The 14,258-nt window shown below is 38.4% G+C and overlaps 2 protein-coding genes across 3 annotated transcripts in view; one reads left to right on the top strand and one right to left on the bottom strand.

Moving 5' to 3' along the window:
* Positions 1 to 364: 364 nt before the first annotated feature.
* Positions 365 to 10,089, bottom strand: fbxo21 (F-box protein 21). 2 transcript variants are annotated; one of them, XM_003454154.5, is made up of 12 exons: positions 9,811 to 10,089; positions 9,104 to 9,239; positions 8,634 to 8,743; positions 7,712 to 7,833; positions 5,561 to 5,707; positions 5,216 to 5,352; positions 4,971 to 5,107; positions 4,236 to 4,415; positions 3,798 to 3,930; positions 3,335 to 3,525; positions 3,041 to 3,198; positions 365 to 1,798 (listed from the first exon to the last, which is right to left on the bottom strand). In XM_003454154.5, exons 1-12 carry the CDS (start codon positions 10,032 to 10,034, stop codon positions 1,557 to 1,559), a joined length of 1,917 nt encoding a protein of 638 aa, XP_003454202.1. In that variant the 5' UTR covers positions 10,035 to 10,089; the 3' UTR covers positions 365 to 1,556. The 2 variants fall into 2 exon arrangements, with proteins under 2 accessions (XP_003454202.1, XP_005473666.1); XM_005473609.4 differs by having other exon boundaries at positions 8,634 to 8,728.
* A 1,389-nt stretch (positions 10,090 to 11,478) lies between these two features.
* Positions 11,479 to 14,258, top strand: part of nf2a (NF2, moesin-ezrin-radixin like (MERLIN) tumor suppressor a) — a 34,621-nt gene continuing 31,841 nt past the window's right edge. The window contains exons 1-3 of the mRNA XM_003454176.5: positions 11,479 to 12,199; positions 13,262 to 13,387; positions 13,500 to 13,622. Coding sequence (XP_003454224.1) covers positions 12,086 to 12,199; positions 13,262 to 13,387; positions 13,500 to 13,622 — 363 coding nt within the window. The 5' untranslated portion in view covers positions 11,479 to 12,085. The remainder of the gene's footprint in view (positions 12,200 to 13,261; positions 13,388 to 13,499; positions 13,623 to 14,258) is intronic.

The raw sequence follows: 14,258 nt of genomic DNA, 5'->3' as shown, positions 1-14,258 counted from the left end.
TCCACACAGTGTGCGGATAAACCACCTGCTGCTTCATGTTTCTCATTAGCGCAGATGTAGTTAGTGATGTGTTGTGAACAAGAAAACAATGAATACACTTAGCGAGAGAAATAAGTCAGAAAGGAAATATTACAACCTGGAACGCTTTATTCTTTTTGTCTCCTCATAACTCAGTCATTTCTGCTTCAAGTAGTTGGTGTCCTTATTGGTTCCACTTGTTTTTGTTTTTTTCATTAAAGACTGATGAGCCATGGCATCCTACTTATTTCACTTGTAAATATACAGAAAAAAATACTAGAAATGTGAAAGTTAGACTTTTATAAGTGAGTGTCACCATTAAAATACGGAGAAATAAAAGCAAAAGTCAATTTACAAAGTTAGTCTTCTGCGTGTCAATGTACTGGGGATTTAGGGTAAATGGTTTGAAGACTGGTGCTGGATGCATGGAGGTGTTGGTAAAAGAGCATTCCTTGGTTTTAGACAATGGGGATTTGCAGCACGTGGACACTCATTCTGATATTTACTTGTCCGCTTAACTGTTTACTTCGAATCTAGTGGTTTCTAAAGTTAAATTATTCTGATTTTGATTAATTTTCCAACTTGGCTCTCTGAAGGTATTTGGGTTGTGAAAAATGCATCCCTGCTAAATGAGTATCATACATCATCGTCTGACAATTTGAACCTTGATTTTACAACAAATACACGGGTATTAGGACAGATGTATCAAAGCAAAAACTCTCTGTTCCACATGGCTAGAGGGGTCTACTACGAAGTAATTTCAATGGCTTAGCAAGCTACTTCCAGTATAAAGTATTCTGTGTCATGAATGTGGTCGTCTTAACTGGCTAAATCACCACTTGTAGTGTTCTCGTAACCTGGTCAGGAGCTGGTTATATTCTGGTTTTTAGTTTGAAAATCAACTGGAAGTGCCAGGTTTTCACACATTGCTAAAGTGACTGAATAAAGGTTCTTTGCATTGTCACAGGAAGGTGAATGTATTAATTTGGTGATACTGTAAATGTATTTCTTTTATACTTTGCAAAGTTTCTGTTGCAAAGTTTCTTTTACTGCTGCAAGGGCAGATACAAGACGACACACCAAGAATACCTATTCAGTCAAATTGATTTCACTTTGATCTGGTGAGTAAACAGTATTGCATTTTACTGTTGCATTTTTCAAATTTCCTTATAGATTTGAATCACCTTTTATAATCATCATCATATAATGTCTCTGATTGGAAAGGGTAGCACTCATATGGATCATTTTATATGAAAGAAGAGTTGCATGTCATGTGAAACTCCCCTCTTTTATGCGAGCACACACAGAGGTTGAAGCAGAAAGCTTAATAGAGAACGCTGACAACTACCGTCATGGTATCGATCATCTCCAACTGGGATTTTAGGGTCTGTTATGCCAGCTAAGGCAACAAAAGCCTGGCTTTCTTGAATTTCCTTCGTAGTATACCCCTCTGGTTTTGACAACAAAGCACCAGCTAAGTTAATTGTGACCTGTAAGCGGTTAGCCTGGGTTGGCAGAGTGCTAGACAGCGCTACTTGCTACATAGACATGGCTTGTTGGTTGTTTTGGTCTGTGGTAGGAGCTTCTTCTTGGTTCCCAGCACTGGATGTCAGTCTGTGATAGAACTCCCGGACTGTACACAGGGTTTCATCCATGTCCTCTGGGTATCGTGTCTGCAGTTCTTCATTGGCAACATAGTAGGTGTCAGCAAACTCGGAGAAGTAGCGACCAACCTCTGGGTGGCCAATCTCCAGGGGGGCTGAGTGAGGCTCCAGGTTCTCTGGGAAACAAAGGAAAAACATACTTCAGGTGGGACTGAGTATATGTGACATGTCCATAAGTATTTGCACAAGGACTTATGTTTTTGTAATTTTACCTCTAAACCACAGCTGTCAGTATTCAATAAATACTAGTGACCCATTTTTACTGGCAGCCATACATGTTTGACAACTGATGTGGTATGCTTTAGATCATGAGCTGTTCCTTTCCCCTCTCCATGCTTTTCCCTTCCCATCACTCTGGTATAAATTCATCTTGGTTTCATCTGTCCAAAGAATGTCATCAACATTGTATCCATTTTTTCCCCGAACTTTGCAGGCTGCTTTAGAGGTTCTCTGTTACGGTGTAATCTGTTCTTTTAGCCCAATGATGGCCTCTACATCCTTACTGGCCTCTTAAGAGTGCCAGTGAACAGCTAACAAATGCAAGGTTAACACTTAAAATTAGCTCCAAATCCTTTATCTGCTGAATTTCTTATGCAATCATGGGGGAACTGACCTTATCTGGCCATGAAACTGAATCTTAGTAAACGGAGTAATAACTTTTGAGCCTCTGAAAATGGGCAGCTATGTACAAAAAAAAATGGGTATTTCATAATGCAATACTTTTATTAAAACTCTTAGATTGAAGCTGAAAGGGTGACATGAATCACATCTGATTGATTGATTTTAAAATCCACTGTGGCGCTGCACAGAGGACAATTACAAAATAATATGTCAAAATTGTGTAATGAAAAATTAAGTTCATCAAAATAATTTCAAATTCAATTTATTTTCACATCACAGCTTAAAGTCCTGTTCATTTCTGGAAAGTGGAATAAGCACCAGAGCAGTACACAGGGACTGGCTAATGCTGCTTTCCTAAACAAGTCTAAAGTTGGAAATTCAGAGTTCCCAGTCTAATTGTTTTTGTGGAATGCCCCTTTAACTTGGAATTCCCACTCAAAGTCAGAGCAGACCCACATACCCTAAGTTAGTAAAACTACAAACTTTCAATCTGTACTGCCACTGTTGTGTGTTTTTCACTCAGTAAATAAGCCACACGCAGAGCACTGATCAGACTCTGTCCATTAATGTGTATTATAAGTGCCAACGAAACCAAACAAACAGCTATATGCCCCCTTGAAGGTAAAGGAATTTACCAAGTATATACATTATTTACACATTTTTCTTTTCAATCACACAACCTGTACACAGGGGATGTTAATGGTTACCATCACCACACTATTGTATAGGATTCATACCTTGTGCTGCATAGCGGCAAGTCCCATCCTGCACGAGTACATTGTAGAAAGGCTGATTAGCCCCATTGGACAGCTGATGGACCCTCATGGTGGAGATCCACTCTGGACTCATTGTACATTTAGGGTCCCACCCATAGATCACACAGTTATACCCAGACCTGATAAAACAGGTGGAAAAGAGCCAAAATGCTCAGGTGATCAAATATACAGGGTATGATCAGAGAGAAAGATCAGAAAGGATTTTAGGTTTTGTCATGTATGATGCACGGCGAATCACATTACAGTGTGACCTACCGCTTGTGTTTCATAATAAGGCCGACTGAATACTGGACTTCCAGGTGTTCTGGAGCACTACGCCTCTTCACCTCAGGTGTCACAGGGTGTTTCTTGTGCTGGATGTGCTCCAGCGTATGTTGCACCAAGTAACCCACCGCTCCGTGCTGGGAGGGATCCAGTGCCTGAATGTGCTGTAGGATGTCAAGCACCTAAGAACAAGGATGAACGTCACTGTACAATGTGTTTATGTCAGTTATATGACCTTTGAGAATAGCTGTCCTATGCAGCTGCACATTATGTTACATATTAAACTATTGTGCAAGAGCAGTACAATATTAATTGTTTTATATTTTATAATATTTAACACTTAATTCAGGTAGAGAATGAGGAAAACAATACCAGTATAGTAACACTACAAAAACTACGTCCAGTAGGCTACAAATCAGACTTTTTTTTAAAACAGACAGTTGGCTATTCTGACCTTTTCTGGCCAGATTCCCAGGTGGAAGTAGAGGCGTGCCTGCAGCAGCAAATACTGCACATTATCTGGGTTGATTGTGAGGTAGAGGTCCAGAGAGTCTCGGAGGAGCTGGTAGGATTTTTCATTGCCCTCACTGACAATGGGGGGAAAAAAGAAGAAAAAAAATAGAAATAAAATAGTAAAGAGAAGATGCTATTAATTTATTCATTATTTCTGACAGCCATCAAATCCATTTTAATCTTTTATTTTGCTTTGAGACTGTTTAATGCCATAATTATTTTGTCAGATCATAAGACAAAAAGATAAAATTAAGCAGGAATTTAGAGCAGCATTCTTGATTTGCCTCTTTGTTTACCATTGTTTACCATCCACTGATCCTACGTCGCCAAGAGAAACTGATTGTGGTGATTGTAGAGTCAGGTGTTCAATTTCCCTTACCCTCTCTTGCCGATGTTAAGCAGGTTTCCCACCATCCTAAGCAGCACCTCTGTGGTGCTTATGGCACTGTAGTAATCTGCTGTAACCTGGTGGCCGATGAGGTACTCACACTCCTTTGCTGTCAGCTGCTTGCCTTTTCCAAAGGCATCAATGTAGACAAAGTCATAGATATCCTCGCTCCTGCAGGAAAAAGAAGTTCCATTAATGTCATAGAAATGCACATTAAACACACTTTGCCACCAGGTTTAGCTTTGTATACCTTTAGAAAACATAAATGATAATTAGTTTAGGACTTTTAAAAAAGTTAAAATACAAAATAAAATTTGGCTTGTCCTTATCTTTGTCCTTATCTTTGTCCTTATCTTGCAGAAATGAATAGAACAAATTGCAGTAATCTGAGAAGGACTGGAATTTTTAGGCATTAATAAGACCCCCCCCCCCCCCCCCCACCACCACCACCACCACACACACAACCCCCAAAAAACAAAACAAAAACAAAACTGTAAACTCCCACTTCCTAAAGTGGATGCTGATGAATGCTGATGATGGTTGATTTACTGATTTATGTGTGCATAAATCCTGAAAATGGATGCGACTCAAGGGAAACAAAATAAAAAGCTTTGATCTTGATTACTTATTCCTCTCCTCCATGCTTTCCCTTCCATAAACTACATGAATGACAGCTTAAATTGCAATCAGTAATTGGATCAGAATTATTTTAAATGAAAGCTGTACCCTCTCGGTTTCTGGCACCAGCGCAGCAGGAAGTGATTGGGAAAGTTGACGGGTTCCAGCTGAACACCCAGCCTCTGGGCCAATGTCATGTAGAGAACGGAGAGGCTTATGGGAATGCCTGTACGGCGTAGTAGCACCTGCACAATTACCAAGAAGATAAGTGAAACTATTCCACAAAGAAGAATAATTTGAAAATATTCAAAAGCTTGAGACCTTGAAGACACAGGATTTTCTGGAAAGTCTACCTGGTGGATATAAGAGTTGAGGGGGTTGTAGTAGTCACACTCATTGCCTTTGTATTGAAGCTGCTCATACAGGACAGAGTTAAGGGCACAAATGACCTGTCTCTGGAGCTCAAAGTCCTCTACAACAGAACAGTTACCTGCAATACAAACAAGAAATAAAACATCAACCAAACTTTGCATTTAAGTGAAGGTTATGGATTTTGTGCAGCTGTGCCACCTTTGCCAAACAGATTTACTCATATTGACTTTTTCAGAATGCACTAGAAATGGAAGCCCAAGCCTTCAGGCTTTAGGCATCAACTAATGATAAATCTTTGGAGAAACATAATAAAGGGGAAAGCTGACCTTGGGCAATACGCAGGCTGGGGTGAGATGGGTTCTTGATTCTCAGCATCTTCTTGACTTTCTCTGTGATTTCATCCAGCTGGGCTGATATGCTGTCCAGTGTAACATCCGCCAGTGGGTTACAATACTGATCAACAAGTACAGCACCTAAGGAGGAAAAAAAAGGAACCGCAGGAATTATATCAGGAAAAGGCGGAAAGTTTAAATGCACTGTTTTTGTTTCAACATATTGTGCATAACAAATTTATTAGACCACCACCCACAGTGGCCTAAACTCGTTTTTTCTAGGTTTCTGTAATGGGTAATTCACCAGTTTGCACAAGCTTGTCAATCGAAATTGTATCTTTTTATGCCAAATAAAATGATTGCTATCTATGAATTTTTAAAGTTACTATTATTAAAAAAAAAAAAAAAAAGTGGGAGAAAAATGGCATTTACTTACATTTCTGAACAGAAAAATACATTTTAATGGTTGAATGTAGTGCTGGGCGATATGGAAAAAATATTTATCACGATATGAATTATTTTATATCACGATAACGATATATATCACGATATACCACCTGACCTGTGGTCATCTGGAAAGTATGCAGTCTGTAAACAGCGAGTGGAGAGGGTGCAGTCTTTGTTTTGAGTTACCGTAAAGCATGTTGCAAATCCGGGTGCATGTAAAGCAGCACCATGTCGCAAAACCACAAGACGGAGTTTCTTTGCAAAAAATATCATTTTTTTTATACTTTTAACTTTATGCAAGAGAAAATACAGTATGTATAGTCAGAAGACAACACTAATATATTTGCCACAGGCTATTTAAACCTTTAAAACCTACCATAGAACCAAGTCAGCCAGAGTTTATCTTTATATTTTACATGCTGTAGTGCAATTTGTGGGAGCATTACAAGTTGCTATACATCAATATAACCGTTATAGCCCAAATTTGAATAATATGTATGCATTAAGTCCATAGTAACTACATAAATTGCAAAAAAGTGCAATAAACTAGAAAAAAAATTGAAAATCGTTTTTGTTTTGTTTTTTACATATATTTCTAGTTAGAGAAATTTAAGAGGCTTATCCCTCAAAACTGTAAATACAAAAAAGTTGCACAAAATAGTTTCCAACCACGAGAAATTTATTTTGAGTGTCTTCATAGTTTTATTTTTGAGATACACAAATTTTTATATACTACAGGAAAAATGAAAATAAATATTATAATGCAAATTTGCCAAAAAACAGCATGTGCATCAAAATAAACTATTTCCAACAGTGTAATTTGACTTCTAAGCATCCCAGAAACGATACAGAAAAGCATAAAGTCAAACATGACTTTTAAAAACACCAACATAGGGTTTGAAGGTAAAAAAAAACTACATTTTCCGCAAAAATGACGTAACTTCCGGTTTCAGACAGGTAATGGCGGACATGCGATAGATCACACTGATTTATATTCCAACGTAGGAAGTGTTATGAACAGCTGATCGGATCGGCAAAGCATGTTTCTGGAATATTATGTTTTTGTTGCTGGAAGTGCTTTTTATGCAATTTTTGCAAAGCTATATGTGGAAGGAAACCGTGACCTAGGGCAAGCTAATGGAATAAGATGTAAGTACAACTCCTCCGGTTTCACATGCAAAAAAAATTATTGCGCTACCTTACGTGGTTCCAGTTCTACAGGGATTTAAAAATAGTTAGGCAAAACGGAGCGTGCCTGCTCCGACCGGTTGTAAAGGGTTAATTATATATTTTATGTAATAATTCATAAAATTAGGGTTAGAAATGATAGAAACGATAGAAGACAAATGGCACGATAGACACTTTTCTATCGTCCACACGATATATATCGTCATATCGCCCAGCACTAGTTGAATGTTATCCTTGATCAATGTCTGACTTCTCAGAACTCAGAAGTTTGCCGGCTGAAATTTGGGTAGAAATTTTTAGTTTTAAAAAAGGTTTTTGAAAGATTTCTAAAATATTTCTGTTTTTTGTTGTTGTTGTTGTTTTTATGACTAATAATTTGTTAAGCACAGTATACTGTAATAATTAGTAGCAAAATTAGCAGCTATAAAGTATTAACACAATGAAATAATAGAGATTTATAAGTCTACGTAAATGTATAATAACTTTGTATTGTCGGCACAGATGCCTCACCTTCTAGAGCTGACTGCTGCTCTGTGGGCTTCTCCAGGAAATTCTTCAGACTCTTCAGGATGTTTTGCTGTCTCAGGAAGTAAAGGATTTTCTTTGCATAGTACTTCAGGGTCAGGCTTTTCCTAATGAGTCAAGAATGGAGAGATGGTAGATCAAAGGAGAGCACATGCAACAAAACAAAAGCTATCATAATCACAGAGGTCTTAGAGAGGATTAACATGATCAACACCCAAACCCATTTGTGACTGCAAACTGTACACTCACCAGCCACTTTGTTAGGTACACCTTGCTAGTACAGGTTGGACGCCCGATTGCCTTCAGACCTCCCTTTATGATTCCTGGCATAGATTCAAGAAGGTGCTGAACATATTCCTCTGATTTTGGACCATTCGGAAAGGGTAACGTCACACAGATTTATTGGCTGAACGTCCATGATGCGAATCTCCTGTTCCACTACATCCCAAAGGTGCTCTATCAGACTGAAATCTGGTGACTGTGAAAGCCGTTTGAGTGCTGTGAACTCACAGTCATGTTCAAAGGGCTAAAAGTGTGCAAGAAAATATCAGCCACACTAATACACGACAACCATCAGCCTTACCTGCTGATACAAGGCAGGATGGATCCCAGTTTCATGTTGAGATGCTGGGTGTTCAGCATTTTCTGAACTGCTAACTAACACCAGCACCATTCAAAATCACTTAAATTACTGTTCTTCCCCGTTGTGATGCTAATGAACTTCATTAGGTCATCATTACCATGTCTACATGCCTAAATACATCGATTTTCTGTAACTGGCTTGTTAGACACTTGCATTAATGCGCAACTAAACATGTGTACCTAATACAGAGGTCAGTGGGTGTAGAGCTACAGAGCAAGAATTTCAAGTACTGAGATTTTAGTATAAACACAGTGCTGCTCTCACCTCTTGTCAGAGTTGAGTATGAAGAGCAGCTCGTCTTCACAGAAGTGCTCAGGCATTCCAAGTGACTCAATTTCTGCAAAGCTGTCTCCCAGCACCTGACCAACGCAAGGCTGCGTTACAGACCTCAAGATTAGTTTGGAACATTGAAAGCCCAGGTTTTCTTGCATAAATATGTGCGCATGAAAAACCAAACAAACACCATTATATCTGTGTTTTCCATGCTAAATAATAGACTTGTAACCTGTAAAGTTTGCATGCGTTTAGAAATATAACAAATTTCAGACGTATCCCACGTAATCTCTCACAAACATGCACTTAATTTGATCACCCTAATTGTTGTATCTTAAGTGAAATATGTATAACTGCTACCGATCCACGTGTTACCAGTCTATCACAAGTTATTAAAGTCAAATGTAACACTGTAAAACAGATAACGAAAAAAACCAACACTGATGAAACTGATTACTCACAACTTCTGTGAAGAATCTCTTTGAGATCGATTCCACGGTCCTTCGTATTTGTATCCCAACTCTATGGCGTGTTTTGTATTCTCTGAGCCAGTCACAGGACTCATTCTGACGATAAAACCTCTGCAGTCTTGGCCATCTGTTAATGAAGGCAGTGTAATGTTTTTATTACAGGAAAACAAATAAAAATTCTGAATGATTTAACAGCCTCAAGCGTTAGATGTTAGTCTCTAGAACTGTTTATCATCTTGCTGAAGAGGTGTCTTTTGCTCTGCTTAAAAAAAAGAAGAGCAAAGCTGTCAGCCAAGGCACTCAGGAGGAGGGCTTACAGTAACTAGCTTTTGCCAAGAGCTTCACTCTTCTACAGATCAGAGGCAAACATTCAAGGTCATACAAATTCATTGTGGATGAATTCATTTGGTGTGATGGAGAATAAATTGCTACTTGCAAAAGCTGTAAACATTTATAAGCCTCATTGTTGTTGCAGGGGGGAAGCCACCGGCATGGCGTGATGATGAATTTGGTGCATCAGCAGAATGTCAACGGCTGACAGCTGCCTGTGAGTTCGCAGTAAACGAACCCACCTTAAAGCAGACATTTAGAGATTAATGGCTCTAAACTACGCATAAATAACAAAAGAGTCAGATTCCTTTCTATAGACAGCATAAAAGCCACCAAAAGCCAGTATAGAATACCACAAAAAACAGCACCTGAGTTTATACTGGTGTCCCCAGACCTTCCCCCTTCCATGACAAACGTCGTGTAGCCGCTTGCAGCAACAGGAGACGTTACAAATGTCGACATGTTTGAGGACAGGGAAGCACAGGATGTGTTCGAGCAACTCGGTCGGCAGGTCTGTCAGTTTTTTTGTTTGGGGGTCGGGAATAGTCCCATTTAGACTTGGCTGTCCCTCTCCATCCACAGGCGTCGCCATCTTTACTGTTTACCCCGATTACCTCATTGCCTTTTCGCCGCCCCTTTATGGCGCAGGGGGCCGGGCCGAGGGCGGAGCCACGTTCACTCAAGAGGAAACAAAAACCGGTGCTGCCTTCATGACCATCGGAAATTCTGCACATATTTTATATTATTTATTTATGTTTTATTTTTATTTTTTGCAAAACAAACTACAGGCAAGTCAAAAATATGAAAAGGAAACTTTTTTTTTTTGAAAGTACAAGTCTTGTTTAATAGGCAAGTAATCTCAGATGTAATTAACAGGCCTCACTTATTTATTCTACAGCATTTTACCCTTTGAGAAATTATTTTGTTACAAATGTAAATAATAATAACAATAATAATAATAATTATTATTATAATGATAACGATAATAATAACATCCATTGTCCCTCCTCTGCACAAGTCCAAACCACTCCAAACCAAGCATCTCTAAATTCTCGAAACTGTTCACCTTTAGCGTAGTCATTTGGTGTAGTCATTTCTAATGCAGGCCATTTTGGTCATTCCTATTGCAAATCTTACTATTGTGAACTCTGTCACCTCTAACTCAGCCTCCTGGCTATTTGTTGGTCCACCGTCTCCAACCCATCCATCATAACAGGTCATCTTGTAGTACCATCTCCCCACATCTCCATGCTCTCTTCCACTACTACTTCTACTACTACTACTACTACAACTACTACTAATAATAATATTCAATGAGTTAAATGGTAGATAGTTATCGAATGAAGTATAAAGGATTTCCTGTGTCTGTCCACATGTCAGTAGAGCTAAATCCATCTGTTGGAGAAAGTTGACTATTCCTGTCTAGTAAAAAATGACAGAAATTGTACAGATTTTTTAAAAAATTTTGTTTGTTTATTTTTTCTTACTTTTGTTTGTGTCAGAAAGTGTAAAAGTCCCATCTTATTTAGGATACATAAGGCCAAAGGTCACTGGTTTTGATTTCAGAGGGCACACAGGACAGAGACCCTGCCCAGTATTTAGAACAGCTGCATTTGTTCTTCAACAATCCACTGCTCAAATGCCCAAGATTAGCTGATATTACTTTTCTTTAATTTAAATGTAAATTAATTTTACTGCCCAGCACTTTAAAATTAAATATATTCAGATTATGATTCCATTTCACAGACCAAAGCAGCTACTTCTTATAACTGAGACACTACACAATTAGGTCTGCCATTTTTGTATGAAAAAGATACAACAAACTTTTTATTGATCGCCAAAATAGTTGTGGATCTAATCACCACAAAGTGAACCCCGTGAGCTTGTCTTAGAGTAAGAAAGCGAAGTGCATTCAAGCATTGATTTATAATGGCTAAGCCATAAATAGGATGCTACCATTAAATAAAATGGCATTTTATGTCAATGCCATTATTATGTACTACGTTGCCATTACAACATTTTGGGCGGTACCCGAATGCATCATTGGATGAGATGGCTAACAAGTGGTTAGCAGCGGTTAGCTGGTATTTCGCTTCCTTTTTAGCGTAGTTCATGTGTAACAAGTTAAGTGTTTTGACGTCTCCAGGCGGAATGATTTGGGTGAGACGCATAAATCTGAACATTATCGTATTTCTTACGGATCTATGTAAAGTTGTTGCCACTTAAGGGTTCATATTATATGTAACCTTAGTTAGCTAACTAGTAGCAAGCCTAAGACACTACGCTGTATTTATCTGCTTGGGATGAATGTATTGATAATTTTCTTTTTAGGAGTTAAAGGGAAAAAATAACATAAATACGTAATTGCGGGACAACAATAGAGCAATAACATGCCAGTTAAAGTCTTAAAAACCCATGTAACTCTCGTTTGAGCATCCAGCGATAGATGAACAATTAATACTAAGTCTGGAAAGTCACATGCACAGCTGTGCTTATCTTTCAACTATGCCGGATGACTCGTCTTCTATTTCCACCAGAGAGTTAAAGAAGTTAAACAAAATGGCTTGACCGTGCACTCAGTTTGTAGGTAAGTGTAGGAGCGACTCTGAACAATAGAATTGTTAGTTTTTTGAACTGTTCGCCATGGCAAGTGCCTTAGCAGCAAAAATGGGATTTAACTCGCTGATGAGAAAACAAGCGAAGACCTTCAACGTCAGGATCTCAACAATGGAGTCAGACCTGGAGTTCAGCTGCGAGGTGAGACTGATCTTAAATCCATTCAGCTTGAGCCAAGACTTTTCGACAATTGTAGTGACTGTGGCCACAACACCAGGTACAGCTAATAACGACTAGTTAGCAATTACTATGCATTGTATTGCTTCTGCAACTGCACTTAATGCTTGATAACAATCTAATGGATACAGCAACTGAATGGGTACAGGTGTCCATTCCTTTTTAAGATAAACAATTAGCACTTTTCGACACTAGATGGCAGCAGTCAACTGTGACCCATGAACTGAACAGCTGTAGCTGATATTATGGTGATGTTCTACAGAAGATAATCATCTGTTATATGTTTATCTGTGTCGTCTGCACCAATGTGATCAGGGAAATAGTTGGTGGCAAAAGTCAGTGCATTATAAGGTTTGCTGAAGTTTATCTGCTAGCAGTTTGGAGTATACAACAGATATTTATGCTGCTTTTTAAAATGTAATTTTGGCCTTTATGTGGTGTTTTGGGTTTATCAAATGACTGGGGATATGTGAGAATTGAAAGGCATCAAAATAACTTGCAAACACCATGCGTTTTTTTTTACAAGGGAGGAACGCCACTAAAGTTTAGAGATAGTAATTACACATAACAGCGTCATCCGAGTTGCAGGTTTCTATTTTCTGTGCTAGGATGATGATTGTATCAATTATGGGTTGAAGAGAGAGTACATAATAAGTATTGGTCAAATAGTGTTCTTTCAGCATTGAATAGAAGTATTGCATGGTCAAGGTTGCCATTCCTTGTGCATGGAGAGTTTTTTATCCTATTCTTTTGCAGTTCTTAGAGCATTTTTTTCATGCCAGCCTTGGAAGCACTTGACAGTAGCTTGCAACCCAAGTTAACTCAGAGGCTAGAGATGAAAGCCAATCTAAATTGGATATGTGTGCCTGATATGCCTCCCTCTTAGCTCTCAGCAGGATGAGGAGAACATGTATGATTCTCTTCTTGGAACCCAGTGTTGTAATAGAAATGCCAGTATGACTAGATAACGAAGATGCAGGATATTATGAATGCAAAATTTCCTCCTATCTTTTTTCTGTGTTACAGGTCAAGTGGAAAGGAAAAGACCTTTTTGACTTGGTGTGCCGAACTCTTGGACTGAGAGAGACATGGTTCTTTGGCCTCCGGTATAACATCAAGGACACAGTTGCATGGCTTAAAATGGACAAAAAGGTGACTGCTGCACTTAAATTGTTAAAAAAAACCCGATGTGCTATTTAAATGCTGTTAATATAGATATAGGAGTCATGACAATAAAAAAAAAGTTGTTTATTTGTTGTTGCAGGTTCTAGATCAGGAGGTGCCAAAAGAAGAACCCATCATCTTTCACTTCCTGGCCAAGTTTTACCCTGAAAATGCAGAGGAGGAGCTAGTGCAGGATATCACACAACATCTCTTCTTTCTACAAGTAACTATACGCTGTTTATGTAAAATACATCATTTTGTACATTTAGACATTTGTTCTCTCATTTTCAGTGTAAGTCAGGACATATGTAGTGCACACTGAAATATTTGATTTTAACAGATTTTTCTTTGGCCTCTGGGTTTACCATGGAGACTTTGCTTGTCTCTGACATTATTAGAGCTGGCACGATACCACTTTTTTATGTCCGATACCGATACCGATATCATAAATTTGGATATCTGCCGATACCGATATGAATCCGATATAGTGTGTTTTTTAATCAATAAAACTGTTTTTTTAATATCTTGCTGCATTTTGTATAAGTTCATACTCAAGTTTAAATAAACAACAACACTAAAGATATTCTGTTATACCTGTATGTAAAAAATACACTGCACCCAAAATATTTCATAGTTCAGCAATACTGATCAATCTAATAAACTTAAACCTACTCCATCCTCCCTATTCTGGTATTTTAAAGAGTACTTAGCAGAAATATTAAGCAACCTAACTAATAGGGTTGCAAACTCCCAGCAAAAAAAAATAGGGAACCACCCCCCACCCTCCACCTCATGATGCTTAATCGATGTAATCAACTTTAATTTGATGCTGGGTGAAAAAAATGCACAGAAATAAATT

Source organism: Oreochromis niloticus, linkage group LG12 (assembly GCF_001858045.2).
Source record: "Oreochromis niloticus isolate F11D_XX linkage group LG12, O_niloticus_UMD_NMBU, whole genome shotgun sequence".
Taxonomy (NCBI): domain Eukaryota; kingdom Metazoa; phylum Chordata; class Actinopteri; order Cichliformes; family Cichlidae; genus Oreochromis; species Oreochromis niloticus.
The sequence above is the reverse complement of the archived record's forward strand: the minus strand, read 5'-3'. Positions and strand labels throughout refer to the sequence as shown.

Coding starts and splice junctions, on each gene's coding strand:
- fbxo21 (XM_003454154.5), bottom strand. CDS start 10,034: ATGGCGACGCCTGTGGATGGAGAGGGACAGCCAAGTCTAAATGGGACT. Junction 5,353..5,560: donor CAGCCTGCGTATTGCCCAAG/GTCAGCTTTCCC, acceptor TTTGTATTGCAG/GTAACTGTTCTGTTGTAGAG. Junction 4,416..4,970: donor TGGTGCCAGAAACCGAGAGG/GTACAGCTTTCA, acceptor TTTTTCCTGCAG/GAGCGAGGATATCTATGACT.